This window comes from Mirounga angustirostris, unplaced genomic scaffold (genome assembly GCF_029215605.1).
Source record: "Mirounga angustirostris isolate CCGP_5_RB_7025 unplaced genomic scaffold, mMirAng1.0.hap1 SCAF_3, whole genome shotgun sequence".
In the NCBI taxonomy this organism is placed as follows: domain Eukaryota; kingdom Metazoa; phylum Chordata; class Mammalia; order Carnivora; family Phocidae; genus Mirounga; species Mirounga angustirostris.
In genome coordinates this window covers 125448628-125468376 of record NW_026991711.1, presented here as the reverse complement: position 1 = coordinate 125468376, position 19749 = coordinate 125448628, and the positions used below count along the sequence as shown (strand labels likewise).

Genomic DNA, 19749 nt, shown 5'->3' with positions numbered 1-19749 from the left:
TTAATGCACATATCTAACATTGTAGTTACTGTACAAACTGAGTTTTAAATCCCTGACAGAAATGAATTACATTAAATGGTATTAGCATGGCTACACTTACACTGAATTAACTTTCTAAAGAGGTGAGGTGCATCTCGAGGAGTAGCTTTTCTCTCTCCCCACTTTTTTTTTTAAGTCCTGCTGGGGTGGGGAGAGGAGGGGTGTTATTTAGCCATTCAGCCGAAAGAATTTTATCGCACCACTCAGATGACTCCATTAAGAAGTTAGTCTTCTAAATAACTCTCGCTCTTACACTTCTCTAAGGTTAAAAATCAATTAAAAGGATTGGAGTGAAGGTGTCATTTTTCAATTGAGAGTCTAATAAAGCGAATCATGGCAAGAATGAGTAACAACTGCCTGACCAGATGTGGCCATTACCAAAGGCAGTAGGATCCCAATGTGATTACATCTTCTTGAAGGTTTAGAGTAATTCTGATTAATCTGTTTTGAAAAGACAGATTCCCACATATCTCCTGTATCCAGAGGCAATAAGATTAAGATTATTAGGACTCATATTTTTCCCTGAATTATAATTCTCACTATCAATCATAATTTGTCTAGTGTCCCTGGTGTTTTGAAGTCTAAACTAGGAATTTTTAAAGTCCACCTGTCATAGAGTTGGGACATTGTTCCAGAGATGCTTCGCTCTTGAGAGGAAATAGATTTCCAGTGGAAGTAGAGCTCTTGTTTCAGCTAAGAAAGTGATATGATTGATGTATTTCTCCCTAAATGTCAAACTCCTTTCTAAGATACTTCACCACCATCTAACGCTTGCTGACTTCTCTTCCCTCCTGGTACCACAGAGCTGTTCAACATACAGTATTTTAATCACTGCAGCAGCGACATGCTTTCTATCATAACGCCAGTCTGTATTTCCTTGCCAAACACACAAAGCTCTGGGTCCAGGCGCAGAGTGGGATTATCAGACAGGATGTGAACACATGTCCTCAAGGGGCTTACAGGCTAGTGAGGGAGATTTGTTCTTTAGTTCACATGTAGCAATATCATATTAGAAAGTGTTAAACTTTTGTTGAGATTACATATCGTATATTGAGAAGATTTAAAGGAAAGCAAGTTGCCTTAGTGTTCCTTAGTAATATTCCTTCACAGTAATGTTGTACTGTTGGTTTGGGAGTAAGGAAGTAATATGTCACTGAGTTTCACTGTTGGCAACCAGTTTCTTGAGCCAAACTTTTGGTTTTGTTTTATTGATGGGTATCAGGAAGATTTTTAGTAACCATGGCAGTAACCATGACTAAAAACCTTAATTAGAGCAATTGTGTATCAACAAGGCGGCCGAAACAGAGAAACTTACCAGCATACCCCTTGCTCCCCCCTTACTCCCATTTTCTCTTCTGCTTAGCTCCTGAACAGCCTGTCAGACAGACCTTATTTCACTACCAGGCTGCTACCTCCTCAGTGACTTTGGGAAAATCCTTTATCTTCTGTTTTCTTAACTGCATAATGGTTATAATCATATCTCCTTGTTTTGGTTAAATGAAAGAATACGTACAAAGCACTTAGCTTGGTACCAGAAACATTTAAATGCTCAACATGGTTAGTGCTATGAATAACACTCAGTTCTAGTTCTCTAGGGGGAAGAAATGTTTTCAGTAAGTTGTTTTGGCTTAAAATGTTTTTTCCTCCCCCTTTGGTTTTTGCTTATCTAGCTATGTTTAAAGACTACCTAGATTACTTTGAGAGTAAGAAAAAGATAAAATATTATAGCTCCAACTAAAATGAGTAAACTAATGGCCAAAACCTACCCCCTTCAGTTAAGGGGAAAACATCGGTCTTGGCTTTTTATCTACTTCTGGGAAGAGCTGTGCTATCCAGGATTTGCACATCCACTAGGATTGCAAGGTAAGAATTGGATTTTGCAGTAAGGGAGAATGGAGATGAAGTTAGAGTCTGTCATGCAGGCTAAGTATTTACGGGGACAGCAGAGTGAGCTTACCCGTCCCAAGGTTTTATGGACAAATTCTGACCCCAGTATTTACAACTTACATATTGCCTTTTAAAAAATATATCCAGGCAGGATTAAACTATCCTTTAGATTGTATCTTCTCAGTTTGCTTGGTGATGGAGGTTCTTCTAAAACTACTTTGAGCAGTTCTTACGTAACTGGGAGCAACTACCGGGTTGCAGGGAGGAGCCGGAAGTAGCTGCTGCTGTGAGGTGCGGACTTAAGCTTCCCTACTGCCTCCGCTTCCCAGCCACAGTGTAGAAAAGGCAGCTTGCCTGTTCGTCCCTAACTTTTTTTTTCCATGTTAGAAGTTATAGTGCCTGATGCAGATCTTTAAAATAAAATCCACCATTCGTAGTTCATTCTTTTGCTCTACACTCTGGTTTTTATTTTTATTTTTTATTTATTTTTTAAATTTTATTATGCTATGTTAATCACCATACATAACATCATTGGTTTTGTTTTTTTGTTTTTTGTTTTGTTTTGTTTTGTTTTTTAAAGATTTTATTTATTTATTTGAGAGTGAATGAGAGAGAGCACATGAGAGGGGGGAGGGTCAGAGGGAGAAGCAGGCTCTCTGCCGAGCAGGGAGCCCGATGCGGGACTCGATCCTGGGACTCCAGGATCATGACCTGAGCCGAAGGCAGTCGCTTAACCAACTGAGCCACCCAGGCGCCCAACATCATTAGTTTTTGATGTAGTGTTCCATGATTCATTGTTTGTGTATAGCACCCAGTGCTCCATGCAGAACGTGCCCTCTTTAATACCCATCACCAGGCAAACCCATCCCCCCACTCCCTCCCCTCTAAAACCCTTCGGTTTGTTTCTCAGAGTCCATAGTCTCTCGTGGTTAGGCTCCCCCTCCGATTTCCCCCCTTCGTTTTTCCCTTCTGATTTTTTTTAAAAATTTATTTTTTAGAGAGCAAGCAAGCACACAAGCGGGGTGGGGGCGTAGGCAGAGGGAGAAGCAGACTCCCCCCGCTGAGTAGGGAACCCAGTGCGGGCTGGATCCCAGGACCCTGAGATCGTGACCCGAGCCGAAGGTAGATGCTTAACTGACTGAGCCACCCAGGCGCCCCTCTACACTCTGATTTTTAGATTGGGCAGAGAGTACTGTTTCGAGATTAAATCTAGTCCAAAACGTAAAAAAAAAAAAAAAAAAAAATCCAGAGAACTTGAATTTTAGGATCCGTGATGTTGTCTGGATGGAGAACCAGAAATTTAAAAATTGTGTTCCCCTCCTGCATTTTCTCTTTTTTTGCAAAATGATTTGATAACATAGGAGTGCTGTGAAGTTTTGATTCCACTGCTTCGTAGTTCACAAACTTCAGAGATCTGGCATAGCTGCCCGCCACACCTGGACCTTGGTTCCTATCTGCTCTGTCTGGGCAGGGGCCCCAGCAGTTTTTGGGCTCTGGCCTGTTTTTCCCTTTCCTGTGCTGGAAATGCTCAAGGGCTGCTTTGGATTGGCGGGGGGAGGGGGTGAGGAGAGCTGGTCTGTCACTGGTCATTGTGTGTAGAGCCTCTTAAGCCAGTTTCCACATAGACACGATTTTCTTCATAAATGTTTCTTTGTGGTCTGTGGGAAGGGATGGTGGTGTTTTCTTGTTTTGTGCATTTATTTAGAAGGGCAGAGATTTTATGAAACCCAATTTGGATACTTGTCACTAATAAATTAGGTTAATCTGGGATTGTGATTGAGAGTGAAAAATTGCATGTTTAATTATGTGCAACAAAGGTAAAGGATGTTTTATTTGACATTATAATGAAACTAAACATAATGAGAAGAAAAGGGGATTGTAAAACTCAGGTGGAGTCCCCAAGTGCCGTGCTGCTGTGGGGCGTGGGATCCTCAGATCTGATCCCACACACTCGGAGGGTCTGGTTCTCCATTCTAGAGCACCAGAACTTTATTGCCCAAGGTTCCCTGGAAAGAAAACTCCCTCTGAAACTTTAATAATAACTAGTAATGTGTACATTTAGCTCATTTTGGTAAAGGTGATGCAGCTGATGCATTGTGATTAACTTGAGCAACAGAAAATAAGAAGGGGTTCGGGAAGATTAATAGCTTCACTCTTTCTCTTCTTGAGCAGTAACTCCCTACTCTAAACCAGGAGTATTGTGAAATAATTTTAAGACTAAAAGAAAAAAAATTGCATCTGGTTTACGTAAATACTGGAACCGTTTCCCAGATTCTGCTTACCGCAGAATGCAGTTCTACTTCACTTCATCTGCTTGAGGAAAGATGAAGAGAGGGATGAACCTTGTCAGCATTTGAATTGGCTAGATTCTAAGGCATCTTCGTACTCCAAGGTTGATAGCATCACTCCCGAAATGATTAGACAGTGGTGCATGGGCTGGCTCCATGAAGGAAGGGCAAGTCTCAAGCTATTTAGTAGCAATAGATATTCAGTCCAAATACGTAGTATCGATAAAGGGAGATCTGACATGTCAGAAAGCATGTACCTGCAAAAATGGGGAAATGTATAGTCAGATCAAGAGAGTAAGTTTTCCAGAGTATACTGGTGAGCTACGGGGAGCAAGGTTTGCATACATTTTTGGACTTTTTGGAGGAAAATCAGCTCATCTTAGAGAATTAATATGAGCATAATCATTGTGAAGCTTTGGGATAAAAGCCAACGCTGGAATACACAAAAGGAAAAGTTGAACACATCTCTCTTTTTTTCTTGGTATGGAAATTGAGAGGTTGAAGTTACTTGTTTAAATGTATGAATTTGTGACATATATAGGGAAATCAGACAGCAGGTGAGCAATTCTGGTGATTCTTCAAAGGTTTCTAATCTCAGCCTGTTAAATTGCCAGCTGACCCTGAATGTACTTCTCTGACAGGAAGGCAACAAACTGCTGTAATCAATCTGTTTGATTTTTGTATCTTCTTGTAGACAGATGGTGCAGATAATGATTGTGCATGCTATTCACAAATTTTTAATATATACAGAGATAGAAATGGTGCCATTCTTAATAATTTTTAGTTTTGAATTATAAATTTAATAGATGGTGTGAGTTTTTCTTTCTTTTTTTTTTTTTAAAGCAAGAAACTGGATGTCTAGCAGAGACATGGACATCCAAGTAAGTCATCTAGAAGTTGACAGTAGATGAAATATGATGTATAGAAGAGGCTATACAAAATATGCATTTTTCCTGTGATGCCTTAACAGGACTAGCATATCAATTTTCCTTTTTAAAACTCATTAAGAAAACTTGGCATGTACCATCACTTTTGCTACAATCCTTATAGCAAACAAGGGCTGGTGCCTTTTGACAGCAGTGGTGGGAATGGAGACCTAGTTCTGCCTTGAATTAGCTGTATGACCTTGGATATACTCTTTGACTTCTCTGGGTTGAGGGGTTAGATTAGGTCATTGTTTCTCAATATTATTAAAGCCAAGCTCCCTTTGATAAAAATTAAAATGCTGCAACCTCCCCGTCTCCCCCCCGCCACAACCATCTATCAAGATTCTGTTGTACTTCCAGTTGAGAATTATTAGATTGCATTATCTCTGATGTCTTCTCTCATTGCTAGCATTTTGTGATTCTGAGCAGATACTGGATTGGAAATCAGATGAACAAAGGTTTTTATCTCATTTTGTGAATAGCTGCAGCTTGTTCCTTCTTAAAGCGTGAAGGGAACCTTTCTAAAATTCATCCTCACACACCCAGAGCACTGCCTTGAGTCCTGCCCTTATGCATGGGCGTCACCCAGAAACTTGGTAGAAATGCACAATCCTTGCCCCACCCAAAATGACTGAGGAGTGGTCCATATGTACATCAGAGTTTGAGAAATGCGGCAGACCATTGGTTTTTAACCTGCAAGTGGCAATATTAGTGCCACTTTAATCAATTTAATAGGTCACTACCAGCATTTCTTTTTTAGGTAAATAGAGGAGAAAAGATAACATTATGGTCCACTGAATATGGTAAAGGAAAATAATTGTTTCACAAAATTTTTGTTTCAGTTTTATAGAGTTTTGCCTGTAAGGGTATACAGGGTTGTGAGCTCAGACAAAAACTTAATTTTTGAGGTGGATTTCAGGGAAAAAGAAATTTAGAATAAAAATCCACTGTGCTTTGTATCAGAGACAGTATATCTCAGACACAGTGAGACAATGTATCTCAGATACATCAGAGACAATGTTTCTTAGAGACAACCATCTCCTCCCTTCTGTTTATCCCCACACAGTGTCTCTCTCTCTTTCTCTCTCTCATACACATACACAGACGCACATTTACATAGAGATACACAGAGAAACATAATAAAGAGCTGTTCTATACTAATTATCCACCATGTATCAGATGTAAGCTGCTAGATTTTATCATGAGAAAAAAATGAATGTATTCATTAATTTTTTGGAGTTGTATTAACTCAGAGAATTTTCCTGTGATGATGTTTTACTTTGGCTTTGTGTAAATCACAACAGTGTCAGATAAGATTTCATTTTTAAAATTCTTATGGGGAGATTTTAAATACTTACTTAGTTTCCTGAAAGTACAGATAATGCTTTTTTCTCTAGGGGTTAGTTTATGAAATCCATGATACTACAAGCTCATTCACATGGCCCTTTACATCTTTAAAAAAAAAAAAAAAGAATAAATTCATTTGGGGCTTTGGGGGTAAGCTGACTTGTATAATTTTTCTCCGTTTAATGTTTAGTTAACCACTTTACAGTACTTTCAATAAGTATTGTTTATGTGAAGAAAAAATATTTTAAAATAGGTAATTTCCACCCTGAGGACTTTGCAATCTCAGCAGTAATTCTTTACTTACAAGCAATACAAACTGTACTGTACATAGACTTTTAAAAACAGCCGGAAGGAGGTTGTCAGCGCTGGAATCCTAACTGCATTGGGGTGAGGCAGGAAATCAGAACATTGCAGAGGTGTGCTGAACTGTCATGATATACTGCACTTCCCTCAGGAAGTTTTCTTTTTTCAAGTTATTTTGAGTAAAAAGGCAAAGAAGAGTTTGTTCTTGGGTCTTTCACAAGGCTCTGTGTTGAGGAAGAAAACTGGTGTAGATCTGAAAATCCCTCACTGGGGGTTCAAGAGGAGGAAAAAAACCACACTCCGCCCACCTGCATTCAGAACCCAGAAGAGTAATTAATGTCACACCTGAAGTTGGACAGGATTTTAGGTTTACCGAGTTCTAATCGCTGGTGGGGTTTGGGGTGTACTTTGCTTACTGTTTTGAATTTTCTTTTAAGATGATCTTGGAGCTATTACATGGTCCTTTTCTATATAAGAGATTAAATAGAATGTGAAATGCAACTTTTTGTACAGATTACATGTTGAAACAAAAAGATGCTGGCCTGTTAACCAACATGAAGTCTTGACAGATCTGTTATTCAAGTGATTTCAGCTATAATACTTTTACCTTAACACTCTGGTTTGAGGAACTCTGAATATTATATAATTAAAACAGTTTGTTCCTTTGAGCTTTAGCTGTAATTTTAGTATAGCTTATATATTTATAATATTTTCTCATAATCATCTGTGACTAAAGAGGGAATCCGTGCTTGGCCTAAGTGGGGTAGGGAAACGTGACAGCAGTGTGATCACCACATCTTCCAGCTGCGTGATGCAAAGTGCAAGTCTTCTTTCTTGGGCCTGCCAGTTTAACCTCCTACTCCATTGCTCTGGCTGTTTGGCAGACAGATAAGAGGACCCAAGGGCCTGGCTGGGTTCTGTTTTGATATGTCTTAGCTGGAGAAACATTGTCCAGCCTTAGAATTTGAAGGCTGGAAGGGAACATAAAAATCACGTAGTCTAACCTGCTCGTTTCCCAGATGAGGAATTGAGCTGCCCGCCGATGATGTTCCAGTTACTGGGCAAGGCAGGATTTGAATCCAGATATTCAGATTATTCCATGCACTAATTTTTCTTTTCTATATAACTTTCCAGAGAGAGGAGGGGGAAGAATTTCCCTCGTTTTACTTCCCCACAAATTATCCTCTCTCATTTACCATCTTTAAATTTCCTTTTCTACTAGGGAGACCTCTGTATAATAATCTGTGATATCATGTCCATATTCTCTTGATTTCTAGGTTATCCTCCTACCTTTCGAGTCCCGTCCTCCCATCCCTCCCTTTCTTCGAACATCACCTTGTCCTAGCTGACCAGCATTGGTCTTTTCACTGACTTTCATGAGCAGTGATCCTTCCTGTGTCTTTGTTGGCTCTTGTCGTCTCTCCCTGCATACCCACCCCTTTCAAGATTGCCATTTATCTAACGCTTAAGGACTTGGCACCAATATTCAGCTCACTCAGCCATATATACCCCTCTGGGAAGCCTTCCTCAGCCTTTCTGTCCAAGGCCCTTTCATCCCTGATCTTCCCTTTGTTGAACTCTTACTTTTTTTTAGAAATTGTGCCATACCGCACCATTATATGTGATGCAGGATATAAGGCCAGGAGTTTACTGTTAAAGGTATTTCCTTCCTCGACACACAAAAAGATGCTCAGCATCACTAATCATCAGAGAAATACAAATCAAAACCACGAGAGAGCACCTTGCGTCAGTCAGAATGACTGGTATCAAAAAGACAAGAAGCAACAAGTGTTGGCAAGGGTGTGGAGAAAAGGGAACCCTCGTGTGCTGTTGGTGGGGGCATAAACTGGTGCAGCCACTGCACAACAGTATGGAGGTTTCTCAAAATGCTCAAGATAGAACTACCATAGGATCCAGTAATTCTACTTCTGGATATTTACCTGAGGAAAACAAAACCGCTTACTTGAGAAGATACATGCATGTTTATGGTTATTGCTGGATTATTTACAATAGTCAAGATATGGAAATGACCTGTCCATCCATAAATGAGTGGAAGAAGATGCGATACACACACACAATGGAATATTATTCAGCCATAAAAAAGAACAAAATTTTGGCATTTGTGACAATATCGATGGACCTAGAGGGTATTATGCTCAGTGAAATAAGTCAGGGAGGCAAACACCATGATTTCACTTATATGTGGAATCTAAAAAACAAAACAGGTGAACAGACACAAAAAACAGAAGGAGGCTCATAAATACAGAGAACAAAATGGTGGTTGTCAGAGCAAAGGCAGCTGGGGGATGGGTGAAATAGGTGAAGGGGATTTAAGAGGTACTGACTTCCCATTATAAAATAAATATATCATGGTGATGACAAATACAGCATAGGGAATATAGCCAATAATATTGTAATAACATTATATGGTGACATATAGTAACTACACTTGTCATGGTGAGCATTGCATAGTGTATAGAATTGTCAAATCACTATGTTCTATACCTGAAACTAATATAATGTATGTCAACTATACTTCAGTAATAAAATTAAAAAATATATATTATAAAAAAATGTTCTCCCTTCCTAATGAATGTACTTTCTGGTGTAAGAAAGTTTTGAGCCCATTGCCTTAAGCTCCTCCCTTACTTTCTTGGCCCTATAGTTTTCTGGTAAATAAATTATAGCTAATGCCTCCAGTCTATCCTTATGTCATTTTTTCTCTCTCTCTTTTTTAAGACTTTATTTATTTGAGAGAGAGAGCACAAGGAGGGAGAGAAGGAGACTCCCCACTGAGCAGGGAGCCCCATGGGGGGCTCGATACCAGGATCCCAGGATCATGACCTGAGCCAAAGGCAGACACCGCTTAACTGACTGAGCCACCCAGGCACCCCTTTTTATGTCATTTTTTAAAGACTATTTTTTAGAGCAGTTGCAGGTTTACAGTGAAATTGAGAGAGAGGTACACAGCTTTCCCACATACCCCTGCCCCCACACATGGATAGCCTCTCCTGTTATCAGCATTACTCACCAGAATGGCACATTTTTCCCCCCAAGGCTGAATCAACATAGACACATCAAAATCACCTAGAGTGTTCGAAGTTTACCTTAGTGTTGTACATACTCTGGGTTTAAGTAAGTGTATAATGAATAATATGTATCCACTATTATGGTAGCATGTAGAATCGTTACATTAACCAAAAAATCATCTCTGCCTGTTTATCCCTCCTTCCTCCCCCTAGCCCCTGGCAACCAACCACTGGTCTTTTTAACTGTCTCCATATTTTGGTCTTTTCCAGAATGTCATGTAAGTGGGAACCACCTAAAATGCAGCCTTTCAAATTGGCTTCTTTCGTATTACTTCGTAATATGCATTTAAGGTTCCTCCATGTCTTTCATGGATTGGTAACTCATGTCTTTTTAGTGCTGAATAATAGTCCGTTGCCTGGATGTACCACAGGTTATTGATCCTTTCATTTACTAAAGGGTATCTTTGTTGCTTCCAAGTTTTGACAGTTATGAATAAGGCTGCTGTATTTGGTGCAGGTTTTTGTGTGGGCATAGGTTTTCAACTCCTTTAGGTAAATAGGAAAGAGCACGGTTGCTAGATGGTATAATGAGAGTATGTTCAGCCTTGTAAGAAACGGTCAATCTGTCTCCAAGGTGACTCTACCATTTTGCACTCCTACCAGCAGTGTGCAAGAATTCCTGTTGCTCCATGTGCTCCCCAGCATTTGCTATTGTCAGTGTTCCAGATTTCTGCCATCCTCATAGGCGTAAATCGTATCTTTATATTATTTTAATTTGCAGTTCCCTGTTGACCTGTGATGTGGAGCATCTTTTCATATGCTTACTTTCCATTTGTGTAACTTCCTTGGTAAAGTTTCTGTTAAGGTCTTCAGCCCATTTTTATATTGGGTTGTTTGTTTTCTTATTGTTGAATTTTAAGAGTTCTTTGTATATTTTGGATAACAGTCCTTTATCAGATCCGGATTTTGCAAATATTTTCTCCCATTCTGTGGCCTGTCTTCTCATTCTCTTGAATTTTTCTTTCGCAGCAGAGAAATTTTTAGTTTTAATGAAGTCCACCCTATCAATTACTTATGGAGTATATCTTTGGTATTGTACCTGAAAAGTCATCACTTTACTTGAGGTCATCTGAGTTTTCTCCTGTGATATTTTCTAGGAGTTTTACAGGTGTGCATCTTAAATTTAGGTCTGTGATTATCTTTGAATTAATTTTGGTGAAGGTGTAAGGTCTGTGTCTAGATTCGTGTTTGTGCATGCCGATGTCCAGTTGTTCCAGCACCGTTTCTTGAAGAGACTATCCTTGCCCCATTGTATTGCTTTGGCTCCTTTGTCAAAGCAGAGTTGACCGTATTTATGGGGTTTTCATGTTGTTTTTTAGCTTTCTCCCCCTTTATAAACACTGTTACAAACACTAGAAGGAACAGCACAAGATCTCTGGTGTGTTCCTTGGCCCAGAGTTCTCAGCAGGCAACTTGGGGCATCTGTGGGATTCTTGGTGGAACCTTTGGCGAGAACCAAACGATGGAGCTGATTTGCATGCTGGAGCACAAACCAGATCTTTAAAAGATATTTGGATGATAAGGCATCTACTTCTTTTATGGGGCCTTGAAAGAGAATTTGACCTCAGAAATCACATACTGTGTCTAAGGTATGTTTTCTACTATGGATTTTCAACACCTGCTTGCCCTTTCTTTTACCTCCTTTGCAACCACTCCATCCACCCCAAAAAGCTTTTCTAAGCTGTTTTCATTTCTAAGGACTTTTCCCTGTTGTTTATTTTCACTTCTGCTACATGGTCTCTGTCCAGTCATTCAGTCATGTCGTATACAACAGGTATTTATCTTATTCAATGCAAGTTTTATATTTGTTTCTTTTATCTGAAGCCTAAGAAAATGATGCTTTATTCATGGACTTAGGTAAAGAGGTTTCTCTGTAGAGAATATAGCTTTACATGCAAGGATCAGCTTGATAAGTATCTTGGAGAATATTAATTGTGAAGTATATTGGAGATTTTTATTCTTAGTTTTATTTTAATAGCTAACATGACAACATGGCTTCTCCTTTGATAAACATAATCCAAGAAAAAATATTGAATAATCTATTGCTCAAGTTTCATAGTCTTAAAGACTACAACACTTGTTTTCAAAGAAAGGATAGTGGCTCTCTGAGAACCAGTTTCATGAACTAATTAGCCATGTGATTTTAAGCCCTGATATCCTAGCATCCAATGGGTCTAATTGATATTTGCCCTTTGGCCTTCTCTCCCACATGGTGGATAAGTAAGAGTCTGCATGTGTAAAGGGGCACTATTGTTCTTCATTAATATAGGTGATCTCTCACATCCTGGCCTACCCGGAAGAGCATCTGCTTCCTGGCCAGTTTCTCATCTCTCACTAATTCACCTCCCACTACTCAGCTGTGCGTACTTTCCCAGCTCCTTGTGCCAGGAACTTTATCTTTCACAGCCGCTATTCCTGGCCCTCTTTGAGCCACTCAGATGTCTAAAAGAAAACAAAGAAAATACCCTAACTGTGGTGAAACTGGCCCATTTGGATGCTCCCCCTCCCCGTTCGATAATTCCCTTAAATTGTTAAATTCCTCTTACACCTTGAAAGCTTTATGGAGAGGAACCAGTGTGTGGAATTAGTGTGGTATATAGTGTCTTTACACAGTGCTCAGTTCATGTCGGGTTTGATAATGTCCCATTTCCTGGTGAAAGATGATAATGTTCCATAACTTCTAGTCTGCGCTCAGGAGCAACTATAGTGGTTATTTTGCTTTCTGGATTAAGGAAATAGTTGGTGTGTTAAACTCCCTGTTGTTTGGGGGTGGGGGTGGGGCGGTGGCGGTGGTGTGTGTGAGCATGTGTGTGTGTGTGTGTATGCATGTGTGGCAAGGTAGAGATGGAGATTATGGATTTGGGATCATAACCTTCTTAAACTATAAGGTTGACAGCCTTAAAGACTTGAGGGCAATTAAAAGGCAGATTCTAGGTTTCCCTTCAAAATGTGTTAGAGTCCCCAGGGATGTTAGTGACTGAGGGGGCAGGGAGGAGAGCTGCAGCACTGAGATTGGTTGGAGCATAGTTCTTGTTGCCTATTAGTACGAGGGAGGAAATGAGACAATAGAATTTGTAATGTCAGATTTTCATTTTTATTCATTGTCTTTGCTGAACAGAAGTCTACAACAATGCCTGATTACTAATATATTTTAGTTCACCAATGGTTAGTTTTGCCTTTTTGGGAAACAACCTCTAGACTTGTATTTATATACAAGAGTCTACTTAGTGTGGCGTCCAAGGGGGGTTGATGTGATGGAAAGGGAAATAGGTCTGCTGCGTGTGTAGTTGCCGTCTGCCTGTTGTTGATCATCCTGTCTGAGTGTAGGAGGCCAGTGGACCTTCCTGGCGGGATAGAGGCCTCAGGACTGTCCACACAGGAAGTCCTCCCTGACTGCTGACAAGCACTCTTCCTGCTGATGCCCACACCCACTCCTGAAGGGGGTGCAGAGAGGGTCTGCAAGTACAACCATTCCATTTATTTGCCACCAACTTTGTTTTTCTGTCAGTTTCTATCAATTTTGTGCAAATTGAGCCCAGGTACTGTTATTGTGAAAGCTGAAGTAGTTTGTTTTCCCTGACCTTGGATAGAGAGCTTGATGGGTAGCTTGCTTACATGATCTGAAGTGGTGAAATTCGGCCAGAGGAGGCTGAGGTAGACTGCTAGGCTCTTGTGGGGTGGGTCAGTGCTCACCTGGGGTCAGCCATTGACCAAGGTCCTTTTTTTTAAACTAGCCTTTTTTTTTTTTTTTTAAGATTTTTATTTATTTGTCAGAGTGAGAGAGCACAAGCAGGGGGAGCAGCAGACAGAGGGAGAAGCAGACTCCCCGCTGAGCAGGGAGCCTGATGCGGGGCTCGATCCCAGGACCCTGAGATAATGACCTGAGCCAAAGGCAGACGCTTAACCAGCTGAGCCACCAGGCGCCCCCCCACTGAGGTCCTTAATTAGGTTGAATTTGTGTAAATTAGCTACATACTTCATCTAAGGGGACAAGGAATGGGAACGGGACAGGAGTCCTTTTCAAACTCCAGGGAAGCTTTAGGGGTTTTGAGAGGCAAGATATAAAAAGACAACCAGTGATGAAAATGGAGTTTGGTAAAATATTATCTGTTGGTAAGCTTTTTTTTTTTTTTTTTTTTTTAATTTTTTAAAAGTTTACCCTTTGTGCTGTTGAGCACAGAGCTACAGAGTGTTATTGTTTTGAACTGGTCAGAGCTGTGAAGTTGGGAGTTACAGATTTGTCAGTGTTTACATTTCAATTGCATTTTAATCTGGGAGTAAGAGTTTAAGTGTTCACTGGTTAAGTCTAGCTGTTCTAAAATGCTGACTCTGGTGTTCAGCCGTAATGTGCTGTTGATATCGAAATTTGTTTGCTGAATTCTTTTGTTAATAAAAATATAAGGTAGAATTTTAAAAACTAATCTTTTAAAAGCTGACTTTGTTAAACACACACACGCACAAGCTGTGTGCTCACTCATTAAGTTAAGGGTACCTTTGTCTTTCTCAAAAAAAAAAAAATATATATATATACACACACGCGCACGTGCACACATAGCCACCAATGGTATTAAGTGTACCATTTCAGAGAAACTTGAATTTAATATTTAGATTGCAGGAAGGATGGGCACAGCTAAATGAAATAATACAAATAGCACATTTAGGATATGGACGGTTCTGGTGTACCCACGTAGAGTACTGTTTGAGGGCTTTGGCTTTGTTGTCCAACAGACCTGGGTTCAGATTCCAGCCCTGCCGTCTTAAATGTGTGACCCTGTGACCGTGGCATATTACTGAACCTCTGTTGAGACTCAGTTTCCTAATCTGAAAAATGGGAAAACAATGATGTATCTGCCTCATTGGATTAGAGAAGATAATGCACATAAAGCACTTGGCCCGGTGGCACATATTAAACATGTAGTATATGAGTAATAGTACTCAATAGTACTCAAATTATTGTAGTTATCACTGACCCATTCTGAACATTTAGAAATAAACAGCTTAATTATGTTTGAGTTTTCTTTTCTTTTTTTTTTTTTTAAGATTTTATTTATTTGCGAGAGAGAGAATGAGAGACAGAGAGCATGAGAGGGAGGAGGGTCAGAGGGAGAAGCAGACTCCCCACTGAGCAGGAAACCCGATGCGGGACTCGATCCAGGGACTCCAAGATCATGACCTGAGCCAAAGGCAGTTGCTTAACCGACTGAGCCACCCAGGCGCGCCCCAGTTTTCTTCTTTAAACATGTGTCCAATCTTTATTAGGATTTAAGTTGTTAATTTCAGTGAGTTTTACAAACCTCATCTTTGATCTAAAATTTTCTGCAGCAGAAAATAGAAAATTGGCAACCTAGAATAAGCTGTCTTCAGCTAGTTCTGAGAAATAGTTAATATTAGGATAACATTTTAATTTGAACTTGTTCTGTATAGAATTCACCAAAGGCCAGTCATTGTCCTCAGGGCACGTTCAGAAAGCCCCGTCTCCCACCTGGGATCAGAATGTTGGGAAACTTTTTTCCCCCATAGGGCAGAGTAGAGGGGAAGCAGGGGCAGCCTGTATATGCTCCATACCTACTTCCCAGAGTGAGAAATTATTACTGTAATAAATATAGAGGCCTGTCAAAGATATATTAAATCAGCTATGTAAATTCTGAGATGTAAATCATGGTTCTGCTTTTGCCAAAAATAAATACATAAATAAAAACCTACTCCTTTCATGTCCAAATAATCTCTCAATAAATCATACCCCCAAATGTTTCTTTTAATCCTGCAGGTCCACACCTGGCACTCCACTTTCCACCCCAGAGAAGAGGTTAGAGCTGATGCAGACTTGGAATGCAGTCTTTAAACCATCTGATGGTTCATTTGCTTCGCGTTGGTCTAATGCTACTGAGAGTTGGGGATGAAGCAGGTCCACGGCTTCTTTCAGGCTTCTCCAGGGCTTATCCCTGGAGGTGACCCCGTTCCATCCCCCAACAGCCGCACTGAACATACTGGGTCCTACTATGAGGAACTGTGGTTTGTGACAAAGACAGGTTCTTGGACATTAATCAAAGACGATTTAAGAAAAAATTCAGCCTTGCCTAGATATAAGTTCTTTGTGTAAATCAGAGGCTTGGGATGGGGGAAAGATGTGTGTGTTACTTTCCAGCACCTCTGTTCTAAACTGAAATGACAAACAGGGGATGCCTGGCTAATTGCAAGGAGCAACTAGCACAAGTTGTATTGGGTGATTTTGGAGAAGGAACACAGACCTTCCTTTGTGTGGTATGGCTGGGGGATCTGAGGTGCCACCTGCGCAAAGCAAGGAACAATGCTTACTCCTCCTTTTACTTCTAGAAAGCAGAGTCTTTATTCCCTAGAGAAAAACCAGAGATGAGACCAAAGGATATGAGTTCAACTGCTTATTAAGGGCATAACTCAAATAGATTTGATAGGATATGATCTCGGTTAAGTTTTTTTTCTTGAATTAAGCAATACGGATATTTCCAGTTCAAGTTCAGTCTTCATTTATACATTGACTGTTGTTAACCCTTCCTGCTACTCTCCTTCTAAGAGACGATCACTTGAGATAAAATGGTGTTTGGATTCAATAATCTTAGCAAGGACCCTGGGCAGTGAGAAGAAAAAAATACATAGTAGGGGCGCCTCCGTGGCTCATTCGGTTGAACATTCGACTCTTGGGTCTCAGCTCAGGTCTTGATATCAGAGTTGTGAGTTTGAGCCCCACGATGGGCCCTTAAGGGCATCTGTATTTCTATTCCATGGTGGAGATCTTAGATCCTTTGAACGGTGCGACCTAAAAAAGAAAAAACAACATAGTACAGAAAAGAAGTAATGGTTACATGTGTAGATTAGTGGGGATCCCAATGTGGTGGGGGATACTGTGGAGTTAGGATGGTCATGGCAGAACCTGGGTGCAGAGTCAGATATCCATAGTGAATAGTTGAGATTGCTGGCAAGGAAGGCAGGTTGCATTTAGTACAAAGGGTCTTCTGCTTTTTGAACTTTCCAAAGTGGGATTGAACTGTGTCTTAGATGTGTCTAATAGTTTTGTTTGTGGTTGTGAAAATCAAGCTGTATGATTTGAAAAAAAAATTTTTTATGTCTAGGGACTAATTTTATACTTTATTTTCAAACTGTTACTTAATATAAGTGAAGTCCTTGGGTTAGTGTATTTATTATTTAGATGCGAGGTGAAAAAAATTCCTGTCCCGGTATGAAACTGCTGAGCATTTGCTTTGAGGGCACTTCAGGGTGTGCTCACTTCCATCTCAGACCGAGCCATTTAACTTCCTCAAAAGTCATGTGTGTGGCATAGGGCACAGAACTTGTTTCTTTCGATCGGTTAACAGAGAATTATCTGGTGTGAGTACAATTTCAGACATTCTTCCTAGGTGGCTGCCGACTGCGAAACCACACTGAGCCCTAGGTTTAGGCTTTAGAAAAGTTACGTTCCTTGCTGCAAGGCCTGGGAAGGTTTCCAACTCCCACACCGTTCTCACAGGGGTTAAATTTCACAAGGTTGGCCAGCGCAAAAGGCAGCATGCCCGTGAATCTTATCCAGATGTCTCAATGGAGCCGTGGGCCAGACTTAGAACTAGGTGAAGTCTGCCTTCTTTGAGCATTGTGCTGGAACTCAAACTTTGTTACACTCGAAGAATCATCTTATTTTTCCCCCCAAGAGTCTCAATAAAATGATCAGCAACTTTCAATCAAATGTTATTCAGAATCTGAAAACCTTTTCAAAAGTCTCGTGATTTCTAAATGACTGTATCGTAAGATGATATTATCACCTAACTTCATGCAAGTTAATTTTGAGTCTCAGTAGATGTGTCCTTAAAAGGTGTGAATACATTAATCTCACATAAATTTAGCCCTATTTAAGGTGCACGTAGAGAATATTTTACTGAATAATTTTCCATTATTAATTGCATGTTGAAGGAGAGGGCTTTTTCTGTAGAATGAGCAGGTCTTTTTCGAGGTGTAAATGAAAATGTATATATGGGCGCACCTGGGTGGCTCAGTCGGTTAAGCGTCTGCCTTCAGCTCAGGTCATGATCCCAGGGTCCTGGGATCAAGCCCCTCGTCGGGCTCCCTGCTCAGTGGAGAGCCTGCTTCTGCCTCTCTGCCTACTTGTGCTCTCTATCTCTGTCAAATAAATAAATAAAATCTTTAAAAAAAAAAAAGAAAAGAAAGAAAATGTATATATGAACGTCGCTTAAGGGGGTCTGTGTCTCTGTTGTGTGGTGGAGATCACACAGCCTGTGACTGGCGCTCCGCAGCCTGCCGCCGGTGTTCTAATGCTCCCCGTCTTTGTCTCCCAGCAGTCTCTGGTCCCGGCGCACCCCATGGCCCCTCCCAGCCCCAGCACCACCAGCAGTAATAACAACAGTAGCAGCAGTAGCAACTCAGGATGGGACCAGCTGAGCAAAACCAACCTCTATATCCGGGGACTGCCTCCCAACACCACAGACCAGGACCTGGTGAAGCTGTGTCAGCCGTGAGTAGCTTTTCTTCTTGGTCATTTTCAGCTGATAGATAGTTCTTGTATCCTTTATCATACTCTGAAGGGTTACCAGTTGTCTTACAAGAGACGTTTGGTACAAGTGTGAACTCTCATTACCGACCGACACAATGACACTTTCCACGTTTTAAGTCCTCCTCGGACACAGCATTAACATCAGCAGAATGCCCGTATAACAAAATAAATTGGAACATCTTCTCAGTAGAATTTGACTTTATTGGCATATGAGAAGTAAAATGAGAATTTTTGCAAAGCTCAAGTCCTTTTTAGGACTGCTCTTTTTTTTTTTTTTTTTTTGCACTAGCCCCTCTGGGGGGCCAGTCTATCCTATAAAAAGAGAAACTTTAGCTGTTACCGTTTTTCAGAAAGGTAGTTACCATCTAACTGTATCTTAAACGTGTGTAAGACTCTTAATGTTAGCCAGGAAATAACAGTGTGTCTTCACTAGCACCTACAGCTTTGTGGTCTGGGTTGTTCACCCTCCTCTGTTGGGGAATTCTTATTTCCAAAATTCCCATTTCTTTTCTCACTGCCACCCTTTCTGAGTCTTGTGAAGAAGTGTGTGCGTGTGCATAAAGTTCCAGAGTAAATATGTATTATATGCTAATGTTGTTGAAGAACAGAATATAAATACGTTACTTTGCAAATGATGTTAACTCACTAAGTAAGAAAGCACTAATTTAAATCAAGGAGCCAAAAGCACTGTACAGTGCAGGGATCGTTGTGTGAAGACTAATCACTCTGAGCTATAAAAGCCCCTACATATAACAACATCTTTTATGTATCCAAAGACAGTAATGGCCCCTTACAAAAAAAAAGGAGTTTTACATAACTGTGGAAGAAAATGTCCACTCAAGAATGTTTCCTAGTCCCTGAAAAATATTCCCATTTCTCAACATCTGATTAATGGCATCTCATTTCTGCTGTCGTGGGTAAAAATACAGATTCATTACTTATTATTTTAAGAAAAAGAATGTTTCAGAGCTCGGGCAGTATTTCCAAACTGGAACTAAAAGTAACATCTGGCCTTCCATAAGGAGGTGGTGGTGGTTTTGCTTTGTTTTGTTTTTAGAGAGAAGGGTGGGATGGTGGGTGGTATTCTTCAGGGTCTGGAGAGTTCTCCTAAGGCCACCACTCTTAGCACCCTCCCTGTGCCTTTCCTGGGCTCCCCTTTAGACCAGCCCTCTTAGACTTTGCCCGCAGCCCTTTGCTTTCAGGGCGGTCTGGTGCTAGGGACTGCGACGAGAGCAAGTCTAACTCTCCGGGTTTGTCATGCAAGGCCAGAGGCAGAGGGAACTTGGCCAGCTGCGCCCTGCCCTCTTGCAGCTGTTCAAGACCACAGATAGGCC

General features: G+C 40.6%; 1 protein-coding gene across 8 annotated transcripts in view; it reads left to right on the top strand.

The window, feature by feature from the left end:
• The window catches only part of RBMS1 (RNA binding motif single stranded interacting protein 1), a 209500-nt gene that overhangs the window by 99890 nt on the left and 89861 nt on the right, over positions 1-19749 (top strand). For 6 of the 8 annotated variants that reach the window (XM_045868763.3, XM_045868766.3, XM_045868768.3 and 3 more), the window contains exon 2: positions 18201-18376. In XM_045868763.3, coding sequence (XP_045724719.1) covers positions 18201-18376 — 176 coding nt within the window. The remainder of the gene's footprint in view (positions 1-18200; positions 18377-19749) is intronic. The other 2 variants (XM_045868764.3, XM_045868767.3) reach the window with 1 other exon arrangement.